The 16,219-nt window shown below is 42.3% G+C and overlaps 1 protein-coding gene across 1 annotated transcript; it reads left to right on the top strand.

Annotated features, from left to right (window-relative positions):
* Window positions 1-1,310: 1,310 nt before the first annotated feature.
* On the top strand, window positions 1,311-12,645 carry LOC6613225 (ABC transporter G family member 35). Its single transcript, XM_002037666.2, has 13 exons — window positions 1,311-2,624; window positions 6,227-6,344; window positions 6,401-6,736; window positions 6,795-7,033; window positions 7,097-7,243; window positions 7,302-7,793; window positions 7,848-8,447; window positions 10,310-10,556; window positions 10,614-10,803; window positions 10,862-11,246; window positions 11,303-11,419; window positions 11,582-11,709; window positions 11,771-12,645. Exons 1-13 carry the CDS (start codon window positions 2,123-2,125, stop codon window positions 12,548-12,550), a joined length of 4,281 nt encoding a protein of 1,426 aa, XP_002037702.2. The 5' UTR covers window positions 1,311-2,122; the 3' UTR covers window positions 12,551-12,645.
* Window positions 12,646-16,219: the final 3,574 nt, after the last annotated feature.

The raw sequence follows: 16,219 nt of genomic DNA, 5'->3' as shown, positions 1-16,219 counted from the left end.
AAAAATCGAGTGGGTGGTGGGTTTTGGTGCAGCGATAAATGTGCTAACGCCTTTTTCGAATGTTTGGTGTAAGTTGCCAGATGGCGAACGCAGAAAAACGTTTTATTTCAAATTCTGTTGGTGATGAAAAAACAATACTAAGGAAATAGCAAAGCAATTACGTGATTTTGGCAAATAAAAAATATACGCATTATTTACTTCAAACATTGTGGCGGGCAGCTACCAGATGAGCACTGTCATAGTCATAAAAAAACTGGTTTGACTGGTTTTTCGTCGTTCTTTGTTTGACTGCGATTTGTAATTGCACACTGGCGGGCAGGAAAACAAAGGAGTTTGGATGGGAAAACCTCCCCGCTTCAGGAGTTCTTCAAAAAGAGCAGTGAAAACACGGGTTAGAAGAAAAACACCCCCGCAGAAGAGAGAGTCGTAAACAAAAACCATGAGCGTCCCTCTGAGAGGGGTTTCGGTTTCGGTTGCCATTGGAAAGACAGCTGATTGCGGCGCTCTCGCGCTCTCCCTCGTTATCTGTGAGAACTAATACTAATCAGCGAGTTCATATTTTCAACTTTCCTGAACTCATTTTCATTCCGTGCCATGCCAACGGCCGCTAAAGATCGCGCTGTTCTTCGGTTCTACACAAGATATAGCCATCTATATAATTACGCGCGGTAATTCTCAGTCCAGTAGAAGTACGGTATGTGTGTGCGTGTGTGAAGTGTGTGAGCTGCACTTGGCTTATCAGTTGTTGCATTGCCACAGTGATAATCGCTCGGAATCGAACTGAATATTTTTGTGGTTTGCCTTTGGTAGCCTTTGGCCCGCATCGCCCCCCTCGCAACCAACACCCTTGTGCCTGATAAGCCGCAAAAAGCCTCAGAACCTGATATACTTTTTAGTGAGAACTACATACTAAACACTTAGTTAGGCCGTCTAGAGCAACAACAACGCGGTGCTACTACCCATCGCGAAAGACGTGAAAATGAAGGAGGGTCCAAAAAGTCGGCGGCTAGGCCAACACACATACACTCGCAGATAAATCAGCTGCTTTTTGGGGAGCATAGTGAAAAATTAGGGCCTATTGCGATTAAAAGTGCGTCTCAGTTGCTCAAAACAAAGGCTAAAGAGAGCGACGTGCTAAATATACATAAATACACACGATTTGCATCATAAAGAAGAAGATCGAGTGCAATTGCGAGCGCTACACAGCAAAACCAAAACAAAGGGCATATAGACATATAGAGTAACTTCGAAGCAATATGTGTGTACATATGTGAATTTGTTAAAAAAATTAATACAAGTTCTTATAGACACGAAATTAATATATAATAGAACCATTGTCTGTAATTCCATCAAAAGTATTTATAGGCCGGAACGCATTTGCTGTAGCGCAATAATCTGGTCTCTTCTCTCCTCCTCCCCCGCAGAGCACGTTCTTTGTGAGCGGCGACTCTACGTGTGGCAATAACAACAAACATTGTTTATGGCAGTGGCGTAGAAAGGGGGTTTGAGGAAACGCAGATACTGTAATTTATTGTATCTATGTGCTTAGTATGCCTGCTTGTCTTCAGATGCACAAATAACTTAAACATGTAACTTCAACCCCCTTGAATCTTTTTTAAATCCGCCCCTGTGTGATACTCTCTCGTTTTACATGTGAGACCATGTGTGTTGGTGCGCTATTCTTGTTTTGGGGCATGGTCTGATTAGCAACAGGCGACCGAGTGTTCTCAGCCGTTCGACTTTTTATTAAATGGGTTGTCTGCCGCTCTCCCAGAGCCCCTCCTCCTTTAAGCTCCCGCCCCAACGCCCTTGGCATAAGCGAATGAACTCACGCACACATAGACACGAGGAGAGCGAAATTAAAATTCAAATGATCAACAGGCACGCACACACTCATACACCGCGAAATACAAAATATTATTTATTCTAATTGCTTGACGCGCCTCAAAAATTAACGTAAAAAGCAGGCCTACGACGAACAAACGGAAAGCGCAAATTAAATGGAGAACGCGAGCTAAAACAACATAGAGATAACTAAAAGTGAAACCAACATTGCAGTTAAGGTTACAAAGCCGAAGTATCAAAAGTGCTAGACAACATATAGAAATCTTGAAATCACGACATGTCCAGTTGGAGTTTGGCCAGTGCCGTGTCGCCAAATGTCACCGGTGGCGATGTCATCCGGTTGAACCACCTAAAGTCCAGCTCGGAAACGCATCTGCCATCTCGGGGATCCGGATCGGCGTCTGGAGGGTCTGGAGCACTACCTCGTCCAACGACGCCCGTGCCCTCCAAGAAACTGTCATCCAAACGACCTCCGCACTTGACCCTCAACATAAAGGCCAAGTCCCACGATGCTCCGCTGGCCGAGACGGAAAACACGGTGCTCTCGACCAGTGAATCCGTCTATGGAACTCCGTTGGGCGCCACACCCGTTTCGTCACCTGCCAACCAAAGTCAACGCAGTCAGGCGAGCCAGCATAGTGACGAAAGCCGCCACAGCAGCAGCACCGCCACCAGCGGAGGATCCATATTCCCCCACGAACAGTACAAAACCATCAAGAAGATCAACATCGGCTTCGAGAATATACGCTACACTACCAAATTCGGAGTCTTCCAGAGGGGTAAGTTCTTCCGATCGGTACTTATTTGGAGGTGATCATTGTCAATTTGGGACAGTCTTTTGATTGGCTTGATCTAACTATGGAGGTAGAAAAGATTATCTTAAATAACAGCATTTTGATAGAATTACAAACTTACCATACTATAACAAACCCTATTTACTGTTTAGTTTTGTTTTTTAAACAATCTTGGCATTGAAAAACAAACCCCTCACGATTTTGTTTGTTTTGTTCAATTGGAAATAGGACACGCGCCACTTTGAAAGAAAAATTGTATGGTATTCAGAAAAGAGGAATAAATATTATCCATTCATAAAGTGTATGGAATGGTATTTTCATTTAATGGTTTCAAAGAACGAAATGTTCGAAACAAAGTTAGGGAGTTTCGATAGAAAGTGTATCTTTAAACTTTGCGAGCTTATGTAAACAAAAAAGATTTTGATATTTGCCTGACAAGCCATAGACTGTATGGATTTTGACACTCTGAGAAGCCGTCGTTTCATGTATACTATATATTTTCGGTTTAAAGTTTGGAGTCCTACTTGAACAAAAGCTGTCATCTGGAGAGCATTCCCCCCAAGGTCATTAAATGTTTTTTTTGCTCCCAGTCACGCATTGTCGGCAATTATAATTAAGGGCTGGCTATATGCTACATATATGTACATGTACATACCATATGTGCATACTAGCGTGGTAATGCCCAGTAAACCCAATTAAAATCGGCCAGTTATATGACACTCGAATGAGTCTTTTAAATAAATGCTGAAATAAATGGCCTTAATGTCAAAACCATCAAAAAAAAAATAGTGCCACAATTATTTAAATCGTCCGCACTTAATGCTGTGATATCTGATAATGTTTCGGTTCATCAATCTCGAGATAATGCCAGATAAAGCTGCACCTAGGTAACTTTTAGATTAGGACACTTTCGTAGTATCAACTTCTTGACGCTGTTCATAAGATCTGAATGTGGGCAGGAAACAAACTGGGCAAAGTGGGGAATATCGGTTGCCTTTATTGGATATATGTAACGATATGGGACTCTTCAATTCAGTATATTGACATGATGCTGATTGGGCGAATCACTGGGTTCGAAGAGCCTCTTAAATTAAATTGAATATATCTTGGGTCGGGCAGGGTCGGGTCTAAATTCTTGGGGTCAGGTGATTTTATTTAAGCAGAGCCCATGGACCTATTTGCACATCGTGGAGTGTGGCGGCTTTACTACACTGTTTGTTTACGATTCGACCATCCCAAAGTTTCAATAGCGATAAGACCGCCACTTACAACATGAATAAATACCCAGCAGCTAGTTGATACTTCCATTGGTTATCGTGCATACAAGAAGGGACATATAGCATGTGACTCACGCTAGTGCACCACTGATAGATAGGCATTCCCGAAAAGATATTTCCCCGAACAGTGGCCCAATAGAGTATCCCAGGTGACTAACGTTATGACACGTGCCTTTCGCTGATTATATGCACGATAAATCATGGGCAGTCATTATGGGGGTGATTGCCATGAGTTCGTGTTTGGATAATCAGTGCTTTGTGCTGCGTACAAGACTAATTGAGGTGGATAGCTCCATGTGTCCAATCCTGCGTAATTGCAGCTCACATTAAGTTAGTACACTCGAAAAACTTTTAACACGGCCCATTTACCGATTCGAAGGCGAAGCATAACGGAATCCAAAGTGTCCCCAATGTTACTCGTGTTTCATATCTGCAAACTACTTTATCGCCCACACAACTATTGATAATAAAATGTACTGCGTGTATAACATACATCAGTTCTTCACCGTTAATGTATTTTCGCTTATTCAAAGTCGGCAGCCGGTGAAAGCAAATTGATAGTTCGGAACGAATGATATGAGATTTGAACGACATGGTTATCATTACAATTCCCAGGCATGTTGTTATGATGTTACCATATACATATGTATTGGCCCAGTTAGATATCTGATATGAGAACATTTTATAGCTGATTCTACGCGCTATAAAAAAAGGCGCAAGCATTTTAATTGAAGTCACTTAAATTCCATCTTAGATTTCCCGTTGCTCTTCGCGTGTCTTCTTTGACTCACTAATTAAGTGAATTTTCTCATTTTCCCTTTTCAAGCGCTGCAGTCTATTAAATATATTTACAAAAGATTCCGACTTTTAAAAACTGACTTTGGATATGAGTCAGTTGATTTGAGATTGGAGCTTCCTATTTCAATTAAGATATTAGCGCTTTGGATGTAATTGCTGGGTTCAGTTTCCTGACTAATACAATATAGGCTTTTAAAATGACCGGAGATCTTTGGTTTTCCGTGCTGAGAATTTTCGGAGGCTCAAATAGATACTTTCGCTTTCTTGCAAACAATTAGATACTTCTTACATTGATAGGTTCGTTCCTGAATAAAATATAATCAGTTAAAATTACTAACAAAGAGTTTGGCCGCCGTAAATCTAACCAGAAATTTCCAGATAAGGCTTGTTGCATTCTCAAAATTGTATTTAATTACTAGCACAATTAGCAATCAATTTGATAAGAAAGCCGATCCAATAACTCGATGCGACCTTCTCGAATTCGAGTGGTAATCCCAATGTAATATGTTGTGTAAATATGGAAGGTGGTCAGATGCAGGTGGTACTCATAAGCCCCCCTTACCAAATGCAGTTCCAAGTACAAGGCCATAGAAAACACTGATAAGGAGGCCAACTCCAGTGGAAGTGCCATAAACACCGCTCGTTGTACACCTGTTGGCCCAGCGATGAGTCTAGTCTAACATCTGGACCACCTCATTGAAAAAAGGCGTAAAGGCAGTTTAACGACATTTTTGGTCATAGAACTTGAGTGCGATAAGATTCGACTACGGATTGATTGATAAGCGCCCACTTAGACCCCTGAAATCTAAATTGGACAGGAGCCATGGCTAATCGACAGATAAACCGGGCACATTCGACATTCAGAATGGGCGCCTACAATGTATTTGGCCCAGCGAAACGAACTCCTCACAAAATTAAACTTATTGAACTTAAGGTTTATATGGCATTATCATCCAGCCAGTGGGAATTCAAGAAAGCGTGCAAAACGAGATTAGACAGCATTGAACGCCAGTAATCGGGGGCATTGGGATTTCCTTATCACTCGGGATGTACGAGTTAAGTTAAAGTGGGAATGTGGGGCACTATACAATGGGAATTAACTAAATAGAAGCAAAGTCAATCGGACTTCGTTTGCAACTCATTAATGCAAGATATTGCTCAAAGTCATTCATGTTCTTATGTAAAGCAGCCACCCTCAATATTTTATAAAATAATCTTTTGAAAAAACCAAGGATAATCATAAACTAATCTAGAAATTCAAATAGTAGCACTTCGAGTTTGATTTAACACTTTTAGTGAGTAATCAAATTAAGCTGAAATTCTTGAAAACTGAAGTCTGTCAATGATTAAGTAAGTTTATAGAACTGGCTTACTAATCAGCTATAAACCAGACCAATAAATGTAGTGTGACTTCTTAAGATTAAATGATTAAAAAGTACTTTTTTAATTTGTAGTCTTAACGACATAAGTTTCGCTTTAATTTTCATTGCTTTAATTTTTTTATTCTTACAGAAACCAAGGATGTGCTAATGGGTTTAACGGGCTACTTCAAGTCGGGAGAACTTAGTGCCGTTATGGGACCCTCTGGAGCTGGAAAGAGTACTCTGCTCAACATTCTGTCAGGATACACGTAATATATCCTGCATCTAAATACTTCTATCAAACTGAGCTAATTTCTTATTGCAGAACATATGGCTTTACGGGGGATTTCCGGGTCAATGGCAACAGGCGGGATTTGAAGGCCTTTAAGCCAAACATGGCGTTCATCCGCCAGGATACGAGTCTACAGGCCTTTCTCTCCGTCAAGGAGGCAATGCATTTTGCGGCCAATTTGAAGATCGGCACTCACATGACACACAGCGAGAAAAGGGAGCGGGTAAAGTGCATTCTGGAGGCCATCGGTATGTACGAAAACCGGCATACCAGGACGGGGCAGCTCAGTGGAGGTCAGAGGAAGCGTCTTGCTATTGCCCTGGAACTGGTGAACAACCCACCGGTGTTGATCCTGGACGAACCTACAACGTATGTTATTGTGCATCAACACGTAGTTAAAATCTAATGAAATGCATATACTTTTCAGTGGCTTGGATAGTTTCACCTCGAATCAGCTGATAAATCTGCTAAAGAAGCTCGCCATCGAGGGACGCACAGTCATCTGCACGATCCACCAGCCAAGTGCGTTGACCTTCGCCATGTTCGATCATCTGTATGCCATTGGCGAGGGCAAATGCATCTACTCCGGTGGAGCACAAAACCTACTGCCCTTCCTGGGCGCCCTCAATTTGCACTGCCCCGAGTCCTACAATCCAGCGGATTACTGTGAGTTCGGGTTGGTAACCTCCGTAGGACATGAAAAATGATCAATATTCATCTAATTTACAGTAATGGAAATAGCAACTCATGACTATGACACGGCCGAAGACAATCAGCTGGAGAAGCTGGTGGCCCTGATGGACAATGGTCGCAATGAGGATTACAGACAGAGCAAGACTGCGCGAGTGGCCCAACTGGCGGCCATGAAGAAAGTTGGTAAGGCAATGGATAAATTGTTAGTATACTTCAATGGCTAATCAATAATACTTTGTAGACCATCTTATGGCAGCGGGACTGATCACACCGGTGACAGCTCCTGTAATGTCCACATCAGTGACAGCGCATTTCATGCAGTGCAACACCTTCAAGCCACTCACCCCCATCAATGAGCTGTCCTCCCGTGTGTGGGACAGCCAAACGGCGGGAATCGGAAAATCTGGGAGCTGCTGCAAGCCAAAGAAGAAAAATAAATCCAGGCCAGCCATAGAATTGGATCCATCGCATCTATGCAAAAGGCAGAACATCTACTCAACTCCGTTCTACCGACAGTTGAGCATTCTGCTCGTGAGGACATTCCTGCTAATTTGGCGGGACAGTTCGTTGACTACGATGCGCTTCGCTATTCACCTGATCACTGGCATCCTAATAGGAACCCTGTACTTTGGGATCGGCAACGATGCCGCCCACACGCTTAATATCTTCCGATACCTCTTCTACACTATCATGTTCATCATGTACTGTGCGTTCTCAGGCATATTGGTGAAGTGTAAGTATGGAAAATGAGTGAATGGAAAAGTAGTTATCATTCTATCGCCCGCAGTTCCGCTGGAGTTCCCCATTGTGTCGCGGGAGCACTTCAATCGCTGGTATTCCCTGCGGGCGTATTACGTGGCCATCACTCTAGCCGACCTGCCCATCCAGATCATCTGCAGTGCCCTCTTCATAGTGCCCACATATCTGATGACCCAACAGCCGCTGGAGCTCTGGCGATTCGGAATGTTCTTCCTGATTGTGTTCGTTACGGCTCTGGTCTCGCAGAGCATTGGCTTGGCGGTGGGAGCAGCACTGAGCCTCAAGCTGGGCTCCATTCTGGGACCCTTCTTCATCTGCCCGTTCCTCCAGTTCAGCGGGTTCTTTCTGATGGAGAAGGACGCTCCGGTGTATCTGCGCTGGATGTTCGACATATCGTTCCTCAAGTACAGTCTGGAAGGGGCCACGATGGCCATTTTCGGATACGATCGCGAGCCCTTGGACTGCAATGAGCTCTACTGCCACCTGAGGCACCCCCAGTTCATACTCAAAAGTCTGGACATTGCCAACGAAAACTATACGCTGGCCCTCATCTTTCTGGTCGGCGTTTTGGTCTTTCTGCGCATCCTGGCGTTCTACATCATGTCCTTCCGCCTCAGATTGTTCAGATGAGGCACGCGTCTCGAGCAACCAAAGGAAACCTGCCACATTCCGCCGACAGTTAATTGTTTTACTTTTATATTTGTGGTTTCTATTTAAGCATTTATTCGAGAGAAACATATGTGCCAAAGATTGGTGAATCCGGTAGAGCGTAAGGAAATCGTGATATATATCAGAGACACAGGATTATAGAGCCCTCACACACACTGACAAGCATACACACACGGCGGTAACCGAGATCAATAATTGTAAATAGAACATTTTTATAGCGTAGCATATAAACAATTGTATTTTTGTAACGTATTAATGAACCATTATTGACTAGTTGTAAAACTGACCTGATTTTCAGGCGTCGGCTGCGAGTATACATTTGAAAATATTATAAAAATATTTTGCCATGAAATCTGAAGATGTCTGTTTTAATTGTTTCTCTGACCTTTAATTGTTTTAGATTTAATTTATTTCCCATAAACACTCTAAGCACTTAATTGTTTCGAGTGCTTAGCAAGTTTGTCTGCATTCAAGCTAAAATATTCGAAGTCTATGAATATAATTTACATTAAATGTTTTATATATATAAAGTTCTTATTTTTGAAACAGATCGCAGAAGTATGCCACGAATTGCGATCAAACTTGATTGCAACTAAGTGCACTCAAACATGTTGTATAATAGCATAATAGCAGTAGCCGGCTTTCGACTTCCGAGCAATGGAAATCAGTCGCGTTTTGAATATCAACAGAAAGTGGTCGGCAACCGGGGATCGCAATGTCTCCTCTCTCTTTCAATCGGTTAATGTGATCACGACTTGAAATCTTAATTGGTGAGAGGCGTACGAAACAAAATGTATACAAAGTCGCGATCAAATGTGATAAAATATCGATTTAAGAATATAGGAAAACATTTGAATATTAATAAGCATTATTGAATGCAAACTTGGAGTTGCAAACGCGATTCGCACCCATCAGTGGAAGCTTATGCAAACCAGTTTTCCAAGAAAATAAGTCGTGCAATTAAAAAATTGTAATCACCAGATTTTACAGTAGTGCATATGGACTGACTGCTGTAAAAGCAAAAGTTCCGGGTAAACTAATATCATTGATAAGCACCAGCTGTGCGAAGCTAAAAATGAACAAAGGCAATTAAAGGGTCTAACTTCTATGATAATACGCAGATTGGGCTGCACAAGTGCAGTCATGTTAATGGGTGTGTATTATCAGCGGTCATTGTTTCGTGTTGAATACTGTGTATCAATTACCCAGTGGCGTCGGCCAATTGTTAATTTCACTCTCTAAAGAAGGTCATTTGGTTTCCATAAAATCGGTGCTCACTTTCAGGCGGAAAATTGAAAAAAGTAGGTTTCATGTAATGAAAAAGTAGACCCATGACTATGAGTCTAATTGATTAGGCCATCAATACCTTTGGAATTATGCCCGCATCAATATTCCTATTCTATTCCCCTTGGATTATCGCTAAACTATTTTCAGCCCACTAGTTATCTACTCGCCTGACCTCGGACAAGATCCCATCGATACGGGGTGGGTGGAACTGCAGTGGATTGTAGAGCCAACTCATCAGTCGAGCTCATGCACGTTGTTGTCCAACAAGTTTGTTTGGGGTTGGACGACCTTGATCCAATCCATCCAACTTTGTGCGATAAGATTATCCGCGATCCTCCTTATAAAAGTTAGGTGAAAGCTTCGATATGTATCAGTCATTAGGAACAAATATGTTCTGCATTTATTAAGAACTGAGCAGTCGGTTGTTCAGTTCACTGGTTTATTGACCAGCTCAACGTTCAGTCCCGCGCATAAACAAAAGGCAAAAATCGAATAAAAGCAATTCCCCACACGGGTATCTGGTTCGTTCATAAACAACAATCTGCTGCCGTCTAATGGCCGATAACGCGGTGCAAGCTCAGCCAAATGGTCTGGGCCAGAAGCAAAAGGCGCTGGAGTTGCACTTTAGCCAAGTTAGCTACAGCTTGAAAGGGGCCACCAAAGGATTCACACCCATTATCAACGATGCATGCGGGGTCTTCAAATCGGGACGCCTCACGGCCATTTTGGGTCCCTCGGGAGCTGGAAAGTCCACCTTGCTTAATGCATTGGCGGGTTTTAAGTAAGTAAGAAGTTGATTTTAAAATGGTATTATTATAATTGTATCTACCATTTATAGACTACAGGGAGTAACGGGCCAGTTTCTGTTGAATGGACGCCCAAGGGATATAATGAGCTTTCGGAAAATGTCCGCCTATATTGCTCAGAACTTTGTGATGCTGAATCTGCTCACGGTTGAGGAAAATCTGCGTGTTTCTGCGGACCTGAAGATGCCCAGTTCCACAGCTGCTCAGGAGAAACAGAAAATTGTATGCCTTTGAGATAATTAGCGTATATGATTGGAAAATCTAATCGTAAAGCTCCCAGATAGACGATATTATCGACATACTGCAGCTGCAGGCCTGCCGCAGGACCCTAGTGAAGAATTTATCCGGAGGCGAGCACAAGCGCTTGTCCATTGGCATTGAGTTGGTAACGAATCCGCCCATTATGTTCTTCGATGAGCCCACCAGCGGATTGGACTGTGTGGGCAGCTACCAGGTGATTTGCCATCTGCAGCGACTGGCGCACGATGGCAGGATAGTTGTCTGCGTGGTTCATCAGCCAGGATCGCGACTCTTCCAACTCTTCGACGATGTCCTGGTTCTGGCTCACGGAGAGGTCCTTTACGCTGGTGAACAGCGGGAAATGCTGCCCACCTTCGCACAATCCGGCCACATCTGTCCCCATTACTACAATCCCGCGGATTTCGGTAAGTTTTATCCTTAATCTTGCACCTTACCTAACGCAGTTCAATATTTTTGATAGCCCTGGAAGTGTGCAGCCAGTCCTCCACCACAGAACGCTGTGAATCGCTCATCACTCAGAACAAGCTGATGCACAGCACCGCCAGTAATGTTGTGAAGCTTCAAGTGGATGAGGAGAGTAAGTGGTGATGACCGGCATAATTTTCAGGATGGCATTTCTCATACAAGTCCCATTTCCGCGTAACTCGTAACACTCGTAACTTACTATTTTCCCCTACTGCACTTCTATCTTCTCTGCTCTATCTGTCGCCTTTCTCTGCCTGCTCTAATTTTATTCCAGCAGCCTTGATTGATGTCCACAAGGATGCCTTGGACTTGTCCCACCTGCGCGGTAAGGAGCAGGTGGGTTTCTGGACCCAGCTAAGTGTCCTGCTTCGTCGTCATCTGCGCTCCATGTCCAGAGATATGGTGAGACTTGGCTTGATGCAATCAACAATTGTATAGCTTGAATTCTTCCGTGATCTTCCAGTTTGCTGTCCAAATGCGTCTGGTGATGCACGTGGTGGTGGCCCTGCTCTTGGGCGTTGTCTACTGGCAGATAGGTGGTGATGCTCAGAAAATCGTGTCCAATGTATCCTGCCTGTTTTTTGTGATACTCTTCGTGTTCGCCGGCAATGCCATGCCCTCGATCCTGCTGTGCATGCAGGACTCGGCGGTATTCATCAGGGAGTACTACAACGGATGGTACTCCCTGGGAGCCTACTATTTGTCCAAGGTCCTGGCCGATCTGCCCCTGCAGCTGACTTGTCCCACAATGTTCATCAGCATCGGCTACTTTATGACGGGTCAGCCTCCGGAGTTGCAGCGATTTGCCATGTGTTGGGCCCTGTGCGTAATGACCGCCTTCATTGGTCACTTCATCGGGGTGATCGCAGGCTCCCTGTTCACCATGCAGTTGGCCATATTCCTGGTGCCCAGTGCCACCATTCCGTTTCTCCTTTTCTCCGGCTTTTTTATCCGGCTGAACGAGCTCTCCTGGTTTTTGCGCCCCATCTGCGACGTGTCCTTCTTCAGGTACATCTTTGAGGGTCTGATGAGGGCCATCTATGGATACGATCGCGGGGAACTGGAGTGCTATGCCACAAACAACTTCTGTTACTACAGAACGGCGGAGCAGTTCCTCAAGGACTTCCAGATGCAGGGCAATGAGTTCGGTTGGGATATGGCTGTTCTGGGAATGTTTCTCATCCTCCTGCTGCTAGCCTTCTTTGTAACCCTGAACGCAGTCATCCGGCGAGCTCTTCGGTGATATGGTTAGTAAGGAATCTGGTCTTTGACAAATGTAGAGGATATTGTTAGTGAATGCTAATAAAGTGTTACGATTGTTAAACTTTTTATCTAAAATTCTTTCTTTCGACAAATTTTTTACTTACATCCTACATTGCTTATTATCTACAAATTAGTGGAGTCACGAACCGAAATACTTGAATTCGACATACAACTTTTGATTTTGCTATCTTGAGTTAAGAATAGATTCGTTAAACTAAACAATTATATTAGGGATATATTATGTTTTTGATTAAATTAAACTTTTCGATGAAAAGTATGTTCTTTCAATTATATATCTTATTGTATGCCCTTCCTAATAATTAAAAATATTTTTAATTGCTTTTAATGGCTTCCATTCTTCAACAAAAAGTTCCTAGAATTCAATCCCATAGAATTTTCCACGGGTTCCCATCAACTAAGCTTGCAGCTTAAATTAAATATTAAATTTTCATTCATAATTTTCAATGTAGATCCGCTCGCTTTAATCTCTTTGATGTTGTATCCGACTGCCGACAGACTTATTTTCTGGCAGCGACATAATTCAAGCCTCGAAAGCGCCGTTACTTGCAGCCAAAACACACACTCTCACCCACACAGACATGCAGCATATAGGCAAGGACATCTTGGAATTTGGGCTGACTTACTGCCGCTGTAGTCTGAAGTCCCGTGGCCTTTCTGCATCTTCGACACTTTTGGGCTTTGGCCCGAAATGCATTTTGCCAAGCTTTTTGTGCCGTCTACGAAACTTCCGGTGGAAGGGGCACAAATTCCATTATTTTACCCGCAGTCATGTTGCAAATAGATAGCAAATTCGTTTAGGAGCATTTCCCTCTGAGCTTTGCACTCAGAAATATATGTGTTTGGCTTGTGAGCGAAATCAATTAGCGTCCTTCGGGTCGGCGAAAGCCCTCAATTTAATTATATTTAATGAGAAGCCACCTGTAAGCCAGTTTCAGAGACCTACGGCAAAAGTTCCATGCATCGGAAGCCATTGCCCCCGTCACATAATCAATTTAAAGAACAAACAATTTGGGCAGACAGCAAACGTTGGCAAAGGCAAAAATAAATTTTAAAGTGAATTGAATATATCTGCAAAATTTAAGCAGCCAATCGAAAAGTTGGGGCCTCTTTTTTGAGTTGGCAAAAGCATATGAAAAGTTCTTGAACTCAGTAAATCCCCAATGACCCAAATAGAAATGCTGGCGAACTAAAACTTTTTGGGTGTGAATGGGAAAATGCGGACACGTATTCAGATGCGTAGGTGGAAATTTATTAAGTATTTACGGGTGGGATCAAAAATTTGCGATTTATTAACGTAGTGAAAGGACCTTTGAAAACGAAATGTTTAAAGCATAATGTATTCACAAAGTGATTAAATAATTTAAGTTTTGTTATGTGTCCTTACATTTATACATTTCCAATAATCCATTAATTTATTTATTAAACCTCCAGTGGACATTTGTAAACAAACATATTGCTGTGAGTAAATGCATCACTGCAGACAAACAAATTGCTTTATGCAACTTTATAAATGGTATCACAAACTTGCCATGTTTTCGTATAAATCAAATCCAACATATCTGCGAAAAGTGCACAAAACTTTGCGGGTAAAACACTTTTGCTTTTATTTCATTTATTTATTTTGTGGCTGCCTCAAGACGCTGCACCACCGCCTCCGGCAACCTTGGAAATTTATGTGCAACACTTGTTACACATACGACATGTTGGACGTGTGCAGTGGCTAAGACAAATCGATTGCTGTTGCAGCCACTTCTTTTGTGGCGCAAACAATGGCAAGGGCGTAATTTATTGAACACTTTGTTGCACAGATAATCCTCATTTTCTATTGAGATTTATATCGGCTTTGGGTCCTTGAAACTTTTAAAAAATTGCCCCTCTAATTAATTTTCCTTTGAGTAATTAAACGGGAATTTTTTCGTTCGTATAGCCCAACAAGTGGATATTTTGTTTAAACCGGGTTAATTTATTTTATTGAAGGACTGCTTTTGCTTTGAAAATTGTAAAGCTTATGAATTTATTCAGAACTGAAAACTATGCTCAAAGCTAACAGCCCTTTCGTTATTTGGTTATTTGGTAAGCTTCGCCAGGATAAACGCACTTCTGGCATGCAAACATTATGGCCGCCATCGGATTATTAATGGACTATGCGCATTTTGTGCACTTCATAATTTATTTCTCGCCATTAATGAAATTTTAATTGTTGCAGCCAACGCAAACAACATGTCGTAAAATTTATTGACACTGTAGCGAAAATGAAATTATAATGAAGTTTTCGAGCGCAATTACCAAAACATTTATTAAGTTTATGGATTTTGCCATGGCTTTACTGGCTGCAACATAGAATGCTTTCGCGGTGGGTTTAATTGGACCATTTGAAAATGTCTGAAATTTAAGCAGAACAAACAAAGCCGGAAACAAAGGAAAACCAGAAATTGTTTTGCAATTGCATTCTGGTTGCCTGGATTGTTGCTTCGTTTGCTTTGGGTTTCTATTCTTTCAATGGCATACTGCCCCGACGAAATGTGTACTATTTGCACTAAGAACTGTACGGCGGGTATATTTTAGCTAAATATGTTGTGTATGAGCCGTCTAATTGTGCGAGCTTAAAACGGTTTTAAGAGTTAAGCTAATTAATTGGATTATACATTAATTTTGCCAGAAGGTCCACTTTCGCCGCCAACAATGAGAGCTCCGCATTCCGGAAGTGAACTATCCTTTCATTCGCTTCCGCTGCCGTGGGACAACCGCACACAAGCAGTGCGTTTCCGGTTATGAATGGTCGATCTGCTTTTCAGTTCGATTGTCTGCGGCTTTAGTGACATGCAATGTGCGCTGTTGTTTGGCTGCTGTTCCATTGAAATTGCATCCTGTTTTTTGGCTGCCAAAAACTTACATAAGTCCGGAACAGCAACAGTTTTTTGCATGCCACACAGGACCGGGACTCGACTATTTGAAATCCGTATTTGTAGATCTGTAACCCAAAGTGTTGGGGGCTTAGCTTTCAGGTGGACAGCAAAATCGCTTCACTGGCTACTAATTCTATTGCCCCATCGCCGGGTTCCGCTTATTTTTAGCTCTTTAGCGGCTTCTCACTGAAAATGTGTCCCGAGTAAATATGGAAATCCTCAATCACAACAACACAGCAATATTGTGTCCGTCTCCACTTGTTTACTCTTGGGCATTGTGGCTGCCAAAAAAATCTATTTTGGTTAGTCTTGCGGTTTCCCCAGTTGGCACATAAATATGCATGAAGTAGGGATGTGGCCAGTGAATTTGCATAATGGATATTTAATTGATTTGGGTCTGCTTCTGTGAATTGACACGAAGCATTTGTCGAACCAAAAATAATCAAAGATTTATGTTTAACGACCGGCAAATAATAATGAAAATCAATGTCTAATTAAACTGAACATAAAACTTATTTAACACATATATAAAATTACTATGAAATCAAAAATATTGTTAAAATAGATATTATTTGATATTATCCTTTTGCACATTTCAAAACGGAAATATAAAGCAGAGACTACATATAAGATTACACCCTGGGGAATAGTTGATGGTGAATATGTTTCTGCTCGTTGCCAAAGCCCCGAGAATAACTCCACTTGGCCATAACTTCGTCTCA

Source organism: Drosophila sechellia, chromosome 2L, assembly GCF_004382195.2.
Source record: "Drosophila sechellia strain sech25 chromosome 2L, ASM438219v1, whole genome shotgun sequence".
Taxonomy (NCBI): Eukaryota; Metazoa; Arthropoda; class Insecta; order Diptera; family Drosophilidae; genus Drosophila; species Drosophila sechellia.
The sequence above is the reverse complement of the archived record's forward strand: the minus strand, read 5'-3'. Positions and strand labels throughout refer to the sequence as shown.

Coding starts and splice junctions, on each gene's coding strand:
- LOC6613225 (XM_002037666.2), top strand. CDS start 2,123: ATGTCCAGTTGGAGTTTGGCCAGTGCCGTGTCGCCAAATGTCACCGGT. Junction 11,247..11,302: donor CTACAATCCCGCGGATTTCG/GTAAGTTTTATC, acceptor TATTTTTGATAG/CCCTGGAAGTGTGCAGCCAG. Junction 11,710..11,770: donor GCTCCATGTCCAGAGATATG/GTGAGACTTGGC, acceptor GTGATCTTCCAG/TTTGCTGTCCAAATGCGTCT.